Source organism: Danio rerio, chromosome 1 (assembly GCF_049306965.1).
Source record: "Danio rerio strain Tuebingen ecotype United States chromosome 1, GRCz12tu, whole genome shotgun sequence".
In the NCBI taxonomy this organism is placed as follows: domain Eukaryota; kingdom Metazoa; phylum Chordata; class Actinopteri; order Cypriniformes; family Danionidae; genus Danio; species Danio rerio.
This window is the reverse complement of record NC_133176.1, coordinates 21,769,253-21,783,330: the sequence shown is the minus strand read 5'-3', so window position 1 is coordinate 21,783,330 and position 14,078 is coordinate 21,769,253. Positions and strand designations below refer to the sequence as shown.

The 14,078-nt window shown below is 37.0% G+C and overlaps 1 protein-coding gene across 2 annotated transcripts in view; it reads left to right on the top strand.

The window, feature by feature from the left end:
• Nucleotides 1-14,078, top strand: part of ndst3 (N-deacetylase/N-sulfotransferase (heparan glucosaminyl) 3) — a 411,370-nt gene that overhangs the window by 282,232 nt on the left and 115,060 nt on the right. For both annotated transcript variants that reach the window (XM_073950662.1, XM_073950659.1), the window contains exon 2: nt 709-1,956. In XM_073950662.1, the coding sequence (XP_073806763.1) occupies nt 973-1,956 (984 nt within the window). In that variant the 5' untranslated portion in view covers nt 709-972. The remainder of the gene's footprint in view (nt 1-708; nt 1,957-14,078) is intronic.

The following is a 14,078-nucleotide window of genomic DNA, read 5'->3' as shown; positions in this document are numbered from 1 at the left end:
ACCTAGCATATTCCTACCTTCTTCAATTCCCCTATGGTGTTCCTGCGCACTGCTGTAATCTCTTATTTCGATCTTGTGTCATTCATGTTCCTTTAATTACGTAGCCTGATATCACACCTTGCACATAATCACACACACATAAACAGAGAGTGAACATGCACTTGTTGAATGTACTATATGTATTAGTTTATGTCAATGTGTGTCAAGAAGACATACCACAATATTTAATTTCTTATAAACAATCCTTATTGTATTTATTCCTACCTAATCTGGATGAAAAACAAAGCATACATTTTACCTGCCATACCTTTTTCTTCAGAAGCAACTTTTTGAAGACAGAATGCGGTTGTGCAGTTTACCTTGTGTGTACACAGTGGGCTATATGCGTGACACAGTTTATTCCCATTAGAAAAATGATGAATTTCTCCCTTAGAGCCACCCTCAGGCTCCTATTGGCTCAGCCTCCAACTTCCTATTTATACACGGCCAATCACACACTCCTCCCGGGAAGTGTTGGCCACAGCTGGTGAAGTGTTGATTGAAAACAACCTGAAGGCTGACGGCTGAATTGCCCCTCAAGAGCATCCATACACAGCCCTGATGAACACTTCTGTGGAGAAACACACACACACAGGCACACCTCAGAGATGGTTGAAGTTGTACTAAAACAAGAATTTGCTTGTCTTTTGTCATCTGTGTTCTCTCTAGGTTTCTTGGGCATCAGGAAAAATCTCAAGACATGGAGGGTTGCTAGTTGGATAAAGGATTCAGAACAGCTGGTGACGTAGGCCACATTTTTCCACCCGAACCTCCATAAGTGGCCTGTCTTGGAAGCGAATTTACCAGTTTTTTGAGATGGTCACATGACTGCAGCATGATTACCAAAAAAGCCAATTTACAGCTTTAGCCCGCCTCAGCAAACAATCAGAGACTCCCACCCACACACACTCCCACACATGTGCTCGGTTTGCCATGAATCTGGCCACCAAGCTGCGGAGGAATCTGAGGAGGCTGGTCATCCTCCTCGCCACCTTCTGTATGGTCAGTGTGTTAATCTCCGCCTACTACCTTTACACAGGCTCCACCCAAGAACTGGACCTTGCAGACCGCGCTATTGGTCCAGACTGTGCTGACCTCAGGGCGCTTCCTTTTCGACAGTCAGAGCTTAGGACGCCTAAACCAATCGATCCATCACGCAAGGATCCGGTGGTGCTGGTATTCGTGGAAAGTCAGTATTCTCAGCTTGGACAGGACATCATCGCCATTCTAGAATCCAACCAATTCCGTTACCATGCCGAAATTGCCCCAGGGAAAGGTGACATCCCGCCTCTAACGCACAAAGGCCGTGGACGCTATGCCTTGGTCATCTACGAGAACCTTCTGAAGTATGTTGGGATGGACGCATGGAATCGAGACCTTCTGGATAAATACTGTGCAGAATACAGCGTTGGTGTCATTGCTTTTCACCGTGCAAGTGAAAACTCCCAGCCTGCTCTGCAGCTGAGAGGTTTCCCTCTGACACTGAGAACAAATGTTGCACTTCGAGATTGTTGCGTGAATCCACGCTCACCTCTGCTCTACATAACACGGGCAGAAGTGGACCGAGGTCATTTACCGGGAGAGGATTGGACTGTATTTCAGTTCAACCACTCCACGTATGAACCCGTTTTACTGGCTAAAACTCGGCCCAGGGAGAATGGGGCAGCCCAGATCATCCCAGGCCCACAGGGTCTCCATGCTACCATTGTGCAGGACTTGGGGCTTTACGATGGGGTGCAGCGCGTGTTGTTTGGGCACGGGCTGAACTACTGGTTACATAGACTTATACTGGTGGATGCCATCGCGTTTTTAACAGGCAGAAAGCTTTCGCGATCTCTGGAGCGCTACATCCTGGTGGACATAGATGATATTTTTGTGGGCAAGAAAGGCACAAGAATGAACGTGAATGATGTCAAGGTAAGCGTTGTGAATTTTTGAAAATAAGTTCATTTTCTCATATAAAAATGCTTGTACAAAAATAATGAAATGCACATTTTGGTGACATGACACATGACAAGAGGCATTCTGCAGTACAAACAGGTTAACAAATTCCAATCTGTTTCAACTAATCACCTAGCAAAAACTAGTTACCCAGGCTCTAATGGTTTTTAGATTTTTGGTTGATGTTTAGTCTGAGTTGCCCGTCGCAGGTGTTCACGTCTGATGTACTAAGCGCGAATGTTTTTGTGTGGACAAAAAGGGGATGTTGTGTGTGTGTGCCACTGAATTGGAGTGGGTGTTTGAGTTGGCCTCAGTCAGTATAAAGAGGCTATTTAGTGGGACAAGAGCAGTAAAATGGTGTTCATTCTCTCTTTCACACACTCATTCATAATCTCGTTCCCACGTTTGGCCCCTCTCTAAGGCTGTTCAGCAGATTGAAGGGCCGCTCACACTCTATTGTAAGACGACTTCATGACTTTCAGAGCTTTCAGATTCAAGTGCATGCACATGAGTAGATATTAATTAATACATGCATTAAGAAATAATTAGAAATTGATACACCAATAAAAGAGACTCTAATTTTTAACAGAATGGTTCAATAATAAATTAATTGTTCTTATTTCATTCCAAATCACTTTTTTTGTAGGACTCACTATTTTATTTTTTATAAATAATAAAATAAGAAAAAAAATAGTACTATTTTCTATGCAAGTATTGCTAAGATTCATAGCGAATTGCTTGCATATATTGTTTTCAGTCTACACTATTGCTTACCTGAGTACACAACAACCAATACAACAATACCAGACTTTGGGATAATATATATAAGGACAAATTAAAAAATAATAATTTTACATCTTTGATGAATATAGGGCTTTGCCCAGTATTTTCTTGTTGTGATTAATTGCTGAAGCTGTTATTGCAATATACAGTATTATTATGATATTTACCTAAGCTGCAAAAAAAGCATACCTTAACATGTATAATAACCAAAAACTATTGTGTAGTGTATTGCTTTATTGTATATACAATTGAAGTGAGAATTATTAGCCCCCTTTGAACTTTCTTTTCTTTTCCCCTAAATGATGTTTAACAGAGCAAGGAAATTTTCACAGTATGTCTGATAACATTTTTTCTTCTTAGTTGTTTTATTTTCGTTAAGAATAAAGTTTTTAATTAAAAAAAAGTCTAAATTATTAGCCCCTTCAAGCTATATATTTTGTTGATAGTTTACAGAACAAACCATCATTATACAATAACTTGCCTAATTAACCTAACCTGCCTAGTTAACATAGTTAAGCCTTTAAATGTCAATTTAAGCAGTTAAGAAGTGTATTGAAAAATATCTAGTCAAATATTATTTACTGTCATCATGGCAAAAATAAAAAAAATCAGTTATTAGAAATGAGTTATTTAAACTATTATGTTTAGAAATGTATTGAAAAAATCTTCTCTCAATTAAGCAGAAATTGGGGAAAAAATAAACAGGGGACTAATAATTCAGGGTGGCTAATAATTCTGACTTCCAACTGTACATGTTAAGAGTAAATAAGTGTTTTAAACAAAAATAATATAGTCTCATTAGTAAACATTAGTATTAGTAAAAGTTAGTAGTTTTTGCAAGTTAAATAAGTTTAAATTAAGTGAGAAAATAGTTATATTATAAAATTAAAAAAACTGTTTAAATGTATTAGTTATTAACTGCCTTTAATAAAATGATTACGACTGATTTTAATGTGTTATAAGGAATTTACTAAGAAATTATATAGCATTGTAATTGTATTTAAGCAATTCCATGCAAATGTTAACCTTGCCATGAAAAAATTAAGTTTTGGCCAAAATATCGAAACCGTTTCTGCATTTTTTGTGTAAGCAATTATTTTACGGTGCTTTAATAATACTCAAAAATGTCTCTGTTAATGTTTTCAAACAATTAGATTTGGTTTACTAAAGACACAAAAACATTAAATTCACATGTCACATCTATAACGGAGAGGTGTCACATCCATAACAGATCTTTTTCCTCGTAAATGCAAAAAATGTCAAATAAAATAAAAATAATTTTTTTTCATTTTTGTTCTATAGTGAGCCAACTCTAATACTTTTGATTAGCATTATTTCTCTTAGGTTGTGCAGTTTAATTCACAGAATTTATACAAAGTATATGTATACGGTAAACTTGTTAATTTGTTTCATCACATGTTTATTTTCCTCATTTAAAATATAAAATATGTTTACAGATTGACATATTACATATTTGTCTGCTCCCATAACTCTGTGGTTAGTTGTTTTGGAAAGTATAAACACATGTTTCAATATAATGTTGCTTTATAATGTATACTTTCTGTTTGAATTTATGTTTAGAGTTTTTTCCGCAAATGTCATATGCTGGAATTACTCCAATACATTAAATTGATTTTGGTTCAAATAACTGAGAATAACAAATGAAGCCTTATGTTCAATCTTCAATGGACAAATTAACAGATTAATAATTATTTAAATTAATAAATGATTAATAAATATTGGTGCAAGATCAGTATCACGATATACTGAATTATTGAGATAACTACCAGTAAGGTGTAATTATATTCTGTGGTATTTTCATGAATATTTCAAAAAGGCGATTATAAATCATGCTGTAACATTTTACACATCTTTATCACAAGTCTAAAATAATTTTAAAATATTGAACCCACTGGACACATGCAGGAAATTATTTTACTTTTTTATGATGGCTCCTTATGGCTCATTTCCTTGTCAACCTTCCATTGGTTTCAAACAAACAGGCTTTTTAAAAAGTGTAATACCATTATACCTACCTATGTGAGTACACATTTAATTTCCAAATCTAATGTGCCTTGAAAAAGGTTAGTGGCGAAGCACGTGACACCTCCCCAGATGTTGTTAGCTAAGAATGTGCGCCGTCAAATTCTTCCCAATTGGTCTGAGCTAATTTAGACCTGGCAAATGAGCCAGCGTTAAGATGGAGGTTCTAGAGGGGGTGCTCGGGGAGAGAATTAGAGCTAGTCACTTTGGAGCATGGCTGGAAATGTCAGCGGAAAATTCCCGGAGGATTCTGGGGAAAAACAAGGCGTGTAGTGAAGGGGGAGAGAAGTGGGAAGGCTTTGATCCACCAGCCATTGTTTTTAGCCACTGTTACTGCTGGTTATAGAGAAGCCTCTGACTGTTTAGAGCAGGCTGTCAGAATCCAGAACAGGTGTGTGTGTGTCTGTGCGTGTGTGAGGAAAGGCCGATGCTAAGCCAGTGGAATGAAATGGCAGATAACGGCTAATCAATGGAAAACCCGTGCTGCTCAACTGGTGGGTCGCGACTTAAAAATGGGACATAAAGTCTGTTGGGATAGAGTCAGGAGGGTTGAAGCGATACTAAATGTCAAAAATAAAATGCAGCAAATCGTATAAGAACACAGTGGTAAAGTGTGGCCACATTTACCATTGTTCTGCAAATTTTCAAGGATGAAATTAAGTACATTGCATGGAATCTGGACAATTAAGAATTCTGCTTGGGATGAAGACTTCTTTTGAATACTAAAGGTTACCTTTTTTACCCATTTTACAAGATGTAAGATTAGCCTTTGGTGACTCCAGAATGTGTCTGTAAAGTTTCTGCTCAAAATACCCATCAGGTCATCTGTTATAGCCTCCTGAATCTGCCCATTTCGTTGTCTGAAAATGGTGTAGCTGTTTTTGTAGCCTGTGGCTTTAAATCAAAATGAGCTGCTCTCCCCACCCACCATTCCCATGTGCCTGTTTGCTTCTTCTGCGTTGTATCAAATAAACAGCAGTCAGTGATAGAGACACGGATGAGGCTGAAAAACAGCTAATTAGTCAAAAATACCAAGTTTATTTGATGTATTGGTAACACTTTATTTTAATTGTCCATTTGTTGAATTTAAGTTCCATTGCATCTACATGCCAACTAGCTCTCAATAGATTATAAGTAGACTGTTAGGTTGGGGTTAGTGTAAGTTATAGTCATTTAAATGTCTGTTGAAGGAACATATCAACAGATATCAAGCAGACAGTAATACTCAAATGGACCATCAAAATAAAGTGTTACCGATGTGTTTGTGTTGGAGTTTGTTCAAGCCTTTCTGAAATGATGAGACACACAAATGCCGTTTGCAGTAAACACGCACACACGTTAGCGTTTACTGACACCAAGCGGCTGTGGTGATTATAGCAGTGTTACTGTCTTTATTACAAACATGCTGTTTTAAAAACGTTTTAAACTTATAAAAGTTTAAACTTACAAAAATCACAGAGAGTTGGAACAAATATTTTAATCCTAGTTTATTTGCAAAAAAATATTCTGTTGATATGTGTATATGTTAATTAAATTGGTAGACAGGGAAAACCGCACTCCTACGTCATGTTGTGGTAAACCTTAAATGACTGGGATTTGCATCCTTTTTAAAAAATAAATACAGACAGTTTTGTCCAGACAGCTTGATTTTTATCATAGGTGCCATTTAATGTTGTAAACAGTGTACAGTTTTTGCACAGACTGTAAGACCACGATGCATTAAGCGTTTTAGGTAAAATGTAATATACTATGTAATATAAATGGGTAACATTTAATTTTGATAGTCCATTTGAGTATCAGCGTGCGTAATATGTTAATACTGCTCCTTCAACAGACATTTAACTGACTATAAGAAACTTTGCAAGTACATGGCAACTTACACTAACCCTAACCCCAACATAACAGCCAACTTATAATCTAATGAGAATTAGTTGGCATGTAGATGCAATGTAACACCACAGACCATCTGAACAAAGTGTGACCTATACATATAATATGATGTACTCTTACTCTTTAAAAAACTAAGAAAAAAAAATCATAGCATGTGGTCCTTTCCTTAAAAACAAACTAAAAAGCACATTATTTACTTAAATTGTAATATATTACTTCTTCCCCATCACTGGTCAAGATCAAGATCCACTGGTATATATTATGATTTGTTTTTTGACTCTCAAAGCGCCGGTGGCTATTGTCTTGTAATAGTTTCAGCTAAAAATATTTTTAATGTTAAACTTAAAAAATATTAAAAGTCTCCTACATCTTTGATGGCCTGAGGGTGAGTACATTATGATAAATGAACTATGAACCATTTACCAATATACAACGCACATGACGCTAATGTGTTCGCAACCTCAGACTAATGACTTCATAAACAGAAGAGATCATTTTCATTATATTTTGATGCACATAGGTACAAATGGATTGGTGGAAACTAACCAACATCATCATCCTCAAAAAAAAACAAACAACATCCTGTTAAACTTGAAAAAACCTAACCAGATGAGAGCCAGTGGTGAATGAAAAATAATAATTGCTCTCCATTCACGCAGCAGTTACTTTCTGACTTTTTGAATAGGCTCAAGTCATGTATTTGTTGAGATTGTAAAGATGAGAAAGACAAAACAGGAGCGAGAGTGAGAGCGAAAGGAACCCCGTGTGCTCTAGATGTAGGTGTTGTAGATTACAATGTCACTCTTAGTGACTGGTTGCCATATCTCCCATCAGCCCATGGGGCACGCTGAAAAAACAGGGGACACCAGTGATAAATGACTCCATGCACACTTGCACACTCACAAACACAAATGGGATTTACCCTCACTTTACAAGTGTGTGTGTATATGTGTGTGGATTCCCCAAGCAGGGATTCTGCTGAAATTGCAGTTAAAGTGACCTTGTGTTAGTGGTTTTGTAACAGGATGTTTCGGCACTGTGTGTCTGTGCGAGCAATTTTACTTTAGAATGGTTGTGTTTAAAATAGTTTATAAAAGCATGACAGCACATATAATACTGAGCCTACCTAGCTTAACTGCTGTGTTTATGGAGTACTGATGATTTTCTTTATGTGCACTTGGGGCGAGGGGCGGATTTAGGGATTTGGGGGCCCCAAGCAAAGTTATAAGTTCTAAACTGCACCTTTTGCACTTCAATTTATTTTAAATTGATTTTGCTGTTTTTTTTCTCTCTCTTATATCACTCAATCACTCTCCAGCTAGTAAAATTCATGTGGCTCAAATCCATCCCACACCAGACACCTAGATCCGGCCCACATATTACATGGAATGATGGCACTTGGGCAGTCCACTCCTGTTAGCCAGATCTGGGCCAAAATTAAGCCATAGCAATACCACATATCAGCCAGAATTCCAATAAGATGAACCAGAATTGACCCAATGGGCCACAGGTTACTTTTATTCTGGCCCAGATCTGGCCCACACCAGACATTTACATCAGAACCACATAGTGATTGGAATAATGGCTCTAGGGTCGTCGGCTCCTGTTTGCCAGATCTGGGCCACAAATTAGCTACATTACTACCCATATCTGCAATGTCAAAGAGCTATGTTTGACCCCTATAATTATCAATTGATCACTGTAATTTATCTATACCAAAGTGACCTCTCATATATTTTAGGATTGCAGTGCAATATATTTGCCACATCTTACATCACTTACTTTAAGCTCACACCATCTTTAGCCAGAGATACTCACCCACATTTGCCAAATCCCATCTGGGCTACTATAGGCTTGAGCTTACTGTGCAGAATATTTGCCAAAAGTGGTCCACTTATGCTTTAAGATAACTGTGCCACATTTGCCTTTGCCATATCTTCTCTGGGCCACTATAGGCTCAAATCCACATTAGCCAGAGCTTACTGTGCCGAATATTCACCAAAAATGGCCCACATATGATTTAAGATGACCAGGCCACATTTTCCATATCTTCTCTGGGCCACTTTAGGCTAACGGTCACATTAGCCAGAGCTTACTGTGCTGAATATTTGCTAAAAGTGGCCCACATATGTCCTAAGATAACTGGGCCACATTTGCACCTATACATGTGAGCCAGTTTGGGTTTAGACCCAGATTACCCTTAAATGACTATGCCACTTTTTTCGCCAACTGTGGCCCGCATTTGTCCTCCGCCATTTGGGCCAAATTTTCCATTTTCCACATGGGCCACCTTAGGCATACCTAATTTGACTGCTGGACTTCTCCATGATTGAGGGGGGGAATACATTTGCGCATAATATAATAAACATTAAACTTGTAATTTTTTACGCTCTCATCATACAAAATATGATAGAAAATGACATTGTATTTAATTTATAGGTGTAATGTACACTTCTATGTAATTATTTGGGGGCCCCTAGATTTCCTCGGGCTCTAAGCGGCCACTTGTCTTGCTTATTGGTTAAATTCGCCCCTTCTTGCGGCATATATGGCAATAATATTTGAAGGGATTTTACTGTTCTTTTTGACAGATTTACTTTTTAATATGTAAATATATTAATACATTTAATAAATATATTTTAATGTTATTTTATTAATTTCGGCTTAATTTAATTGAATTACACTATATACTGTTTAAATGTCTGACAATTTAAATGAACTTTTTTGGACCTAAATCAGGGTGTCTGCGAGGTTGTAGAAAGTTTAGGCCTTGAAAAACCCCAGAAACATTTTCTTGTTTGTGTCAAATCATTTTAAACAGGGGTCCATTCATTGTATGTGGATTACTCAAATAGCTGGATATGGTTATTGACAATTTGACACGATGCAGGATCATTTCGTTCTTCAAAACTCATCCGGGAGTTGTTGTCATATAGCAACAGATTTAAATGTTTAAAACTTATGCAATCTGCTCTCCGAAATAAAAGTGCAAAGACTGTCACGGGGTGGTTCTCCTTCAAAGAGAACATTTATTAATATGGAATTTATAGGCGAGACAAGGCAAAGCAAGGCAAGTTTATTTATATAGCACATTTCATACACAGTGGCAATTCAAAGTGTTTTACATAAACAGGAACAAAATAGACAAGTATAAGAAAATAAAAACAAATCATAAAAATGATTAAAAAAAAACAGATAAAACAGATAAAAATGTGTTAAAATAGGTTATAAAATAATAAAAAAGAAAAGAAAGACATAATAGTGCTCATTCAGTAAAGGCACAGCTAAACAGATGTGTTTTCAGTCTTGATTTGAATGTGCCTAATGTTGGAGCACATCAGATCATTTCTGGAAGCTGATTCCAGCAGCGAGGGGCGTAGTAGCTGAAAGCTGATTCACCCTGCTTTGACTGAACTCTTGGAATTTCTAGTTTATTTGATCCTAAAGATCTGAGTGATCTGTTAGGTCTGTATTCAGTGAGCATATCTGTAATTTATCGAGGTCCTCATGGCCTCATTTAGTGATTTATAGACAGGTAATAATACTTTAAAATCTATTCAAATTGTAACTGGGAGCCAGTGTAAAGACATGAAGACAGGCATGATGTGCTCTGATTTCCAGGTTCTGGTCAGAATTCTGGCCGCAGCGTTTTGGATGAGCTGCAACTGTCTGACTGTCTTTTTGGGAAGGCCCCTAAGGAGGTCTATGTATAGATACACAGCGTACTATTTTAATGTACCAGCTTTAGTACAATTTGTGTATGATAATGAACAATATTCATGAACAATATTCGACTTTCCAATATATTTGATAGTCATGAACATGTTTTGACAGCTAATATGATGGTGATTTGATGCTTCGCAAAAGTTGCAGACATTCATTTATTCATTTTCTTGTGGGCTTAGTCCCTTTATTATTCCGGGGTCGCCACAGCGGAATGAACCGCCAACTTATCCAGCAAATTTTTACGCAGTGGATGCCCTTCCAGCCGCAACCCATCTCTGGGAAACATCCATACAAACACTCACACACACACACACACTCATACACTACGGACAATTTAGCCTACCAAATTCACCTGTACCGCATGTCTTTGGACTGTGGGGGAAACCAGAGCACCCGGAGGAAACCCGCGCGAAGGCAGGGAGAACATGCAAACTCCACACAGCAACGCCAACTGAGCCAAGGTTCAAACCAGCGACCCAGCGACCTTCTTGCTGTGAGGCGACAAAGTTGCAGACCCCTTTACCATTATTAAAATGCTTTTTTGATGCAAAATTATTTTAAACAGCCAGTTATTCCTTAGGTTACATTGCTTAAGACACTTGAATAGGCCTAGGCAACAATAATTAAGAAATTCACTCTAAAAGTAAAACTAAATAAATTGCTAAATACTCTTGACACATGAAAGTGTGAAGCCTGTAGCCCACAACAGGTGGAAAGTTACTGTGTATCATATTCAACAAACCATTTACTACCAATTTTATGTCATTTTACTCACTTGGATAATTGAAAATTAATCAGATGATGTCATTACGCTGATGTGCCGTCAGCCAATTGCTGCTTTGCTGATCACGATTTTGAGGATCGATAGATCTGTCTTTCACAGCACATGCAGCGATCTCAGATCTGTTCATTCAGACATTTTAAACTTATTCGTGAACTTGTGAAAGAAGCAAATTAGCCAGAGATCAGTTATCAAGATTAAAAGATCCAGGATCTGTTAGGATCTTTTAGATAATTTAACCGAGGTACAAAGAACGGACCCTAGGTCTCACTTGTTTATGTAAAGCTACTGATCACCAGTTGAATCACCAATTAGACAAAGCTTTTAGCAAATCCCTATTTATAACTAATATTATAAAAATGTTGTGCATACATTTTGCTTTTGAGTTTTTTAAAGAGGACAAAAGACAAACAAATTCTTGTTTTTTATGTTGAAAAAATAGTGTGAACTGTATAGAAATAGGGTCTGCTTGTTTTGACATTATTTGAAAAAGGTGGATACAAATAATTAATTACATTTTTTTTTTTGATGAGTTTTTTGATGGGTCAAGAAATTGATTTAGTTGTTTTAGTTTAGTCCTATAAATCTGAAATTTATTTCATGATGGTCTTAAAAAAACTCTTTAATGTCTTAAATTGACTCTGTGAAACCTGCAGAAACTCTGTTAAATGCAGGTCTGTTTGTGTTTTTACATTTTATTTATTCATTTGTTGGCAAATCAGCCAGTAATCTATTTTTCCACTTCACACCGTCCTTCATAAATCTATAACAATTATATAGTAATATGCTAATTTGTTGCTAAATTGTCCTGCTTCAATTTCTGCAGACATCATTATGTCCTACTAACTAGAGATATCACAGATTCAAGTTATTTTAATTACTTCTTTAAAATCTGTTCTTTTTAAAATGTCTTTGTAAAAAACAACAACTTTTTTCCCATTAAACACAATTAATTTTATTATAAGAAACATTTTAAATGTTTTGGAACAGTAGCTTTTTGTGTGGAGGGTCCTTTTCTGCTGGAGATATTCCTGCTCTAACAAACAGCAGAACTTGACTTTTCCAAACCACGGTAAACCTTGAAAATGGTTATCGTCCCATACAGTAAATTACATTGCTTACTTTGTTTGAATTTTACTGTTTAAAAGATTTACTGATATTTAGGGCATGATTGCCAAAACAGAACACTTTAAATGCAGTGTAAGGCTGACACTAAAGCTACATATAAAGTGTACACTACAGTTGTTTTCATATCATAATAAAGTAATTTATTAATTTGCATAACAATGCCTTATTATAGAAAGAACATTTTGCCTTAAGGCTGAGAGAAAACCAACATTAGTACTAACTCAACCGGTTAAAACAATGTGACAAAGTACACGCAAGTCTGATCTAAATGTTTAATGTCACAGTCTGTTTGCATTAGTTTAAAATCAGCTGGTCACTTTAATGCATTATTTAACCCGCAAATTTGCATAAGCTAGTTAGCAAGCAAATTGATATGATCATGCAGAGACAGAAACACATACACACATTTCGGAAATGCATTTCAATTCAGTTAGTTTATTGTCGTTGCTTTAATTAATTAATTAATTCATTCATTCATTTTCTTTTCGGTTTAGTCCCTTTATTAATCTGGGGTTGCCACAGCAGAATGAACCGCCAACTTATCCAGCATATGTTTTACGCAGCGGATGCCCTTCCAGCAGCAACCCATCTCTGGGAAACATCCACACACACTCATTTACACTCATAAACTACAGACAATTTAGCCTACCTAATTCACCTGTTTCGCATGTCTCTGGACTGTGGGGGAAACCGGAGCACCCAGAGGAAACCCATGCGAACGCAGGGAGAACATGCAAACTCCGCACAGAAACGCCAACTGACCCAGCCGAGGCTCGAACCAGCGACCTTCTTGCAGTGAGGCGACAGCACTACCTATTGCGTCGCCATCGCTTAAATTGTTATTTAGTTTTTTATTTAACTATCAACAAGTCTTCCAAAACAGACGCGAGTAAAATCTGAGAGATAAAAATTTATATATATATGGGGCTTTTTTCTCCCTGATCACACACTGCCCTAATTCAAGGGCAAGGTGAGAAGGAGTTTTTTCGCCTCTCTCTCCTGAAATGTATCTTACTTCTTTTTTCTAAATGCTACCTCCTGTTGGCCTGTCTTTCCCTGAAATGTGATGTTTGTGCATGTTCGGGGGGGTCCAATTTCACTACATGATAGTGTATGTGACTACATGGAAGTGAATGTGACAAATAATGGCCTTTGATTGATTACTTCACACACACACACACACTCATACACTTTGGTCAATTTAGTTTATTCAATTCACCTATACCGCATTTTTTTGACTGTGGCGGAGCACCCAGAGGAAACCCACGGGAACACGAATATGTAAACTCCACACAGAAATACTAACTGACTCAGCCGGGATTTAAACCAGTGACCTTTTATGCTGTCAGGCAACAGTGCTAACCACTGAGCCACCCTGCTAAATTTCAGTGCTTATTTATAGGTAATGGATGCCTCTTCATTGTTTCATTGATTCATCTTCATTTATCTACTGTTGCGTTTGTGATCAACACTTGCTTTCTGTTCTTTTAGAAAAATTAAACAATTAATTTCCGTGATTCAGTGAATCGTTTGCTTCATTACTCTAATCTGTTCACTGAAGTCTCAGTTGCCTTTTTTTATATATATTTGTGTTGTTTAAATAAGATTTAGGATTTATTATTATCCTCATAGTTGTGGAAAACCATGGAATGGTTGAATTATTTTGAAGTGGTTTTTGATCACATTTGATATACTGTGTTACTTATTTTGAATCTAATTTGCTACGAAATCTCTCTTTTGCCAATTC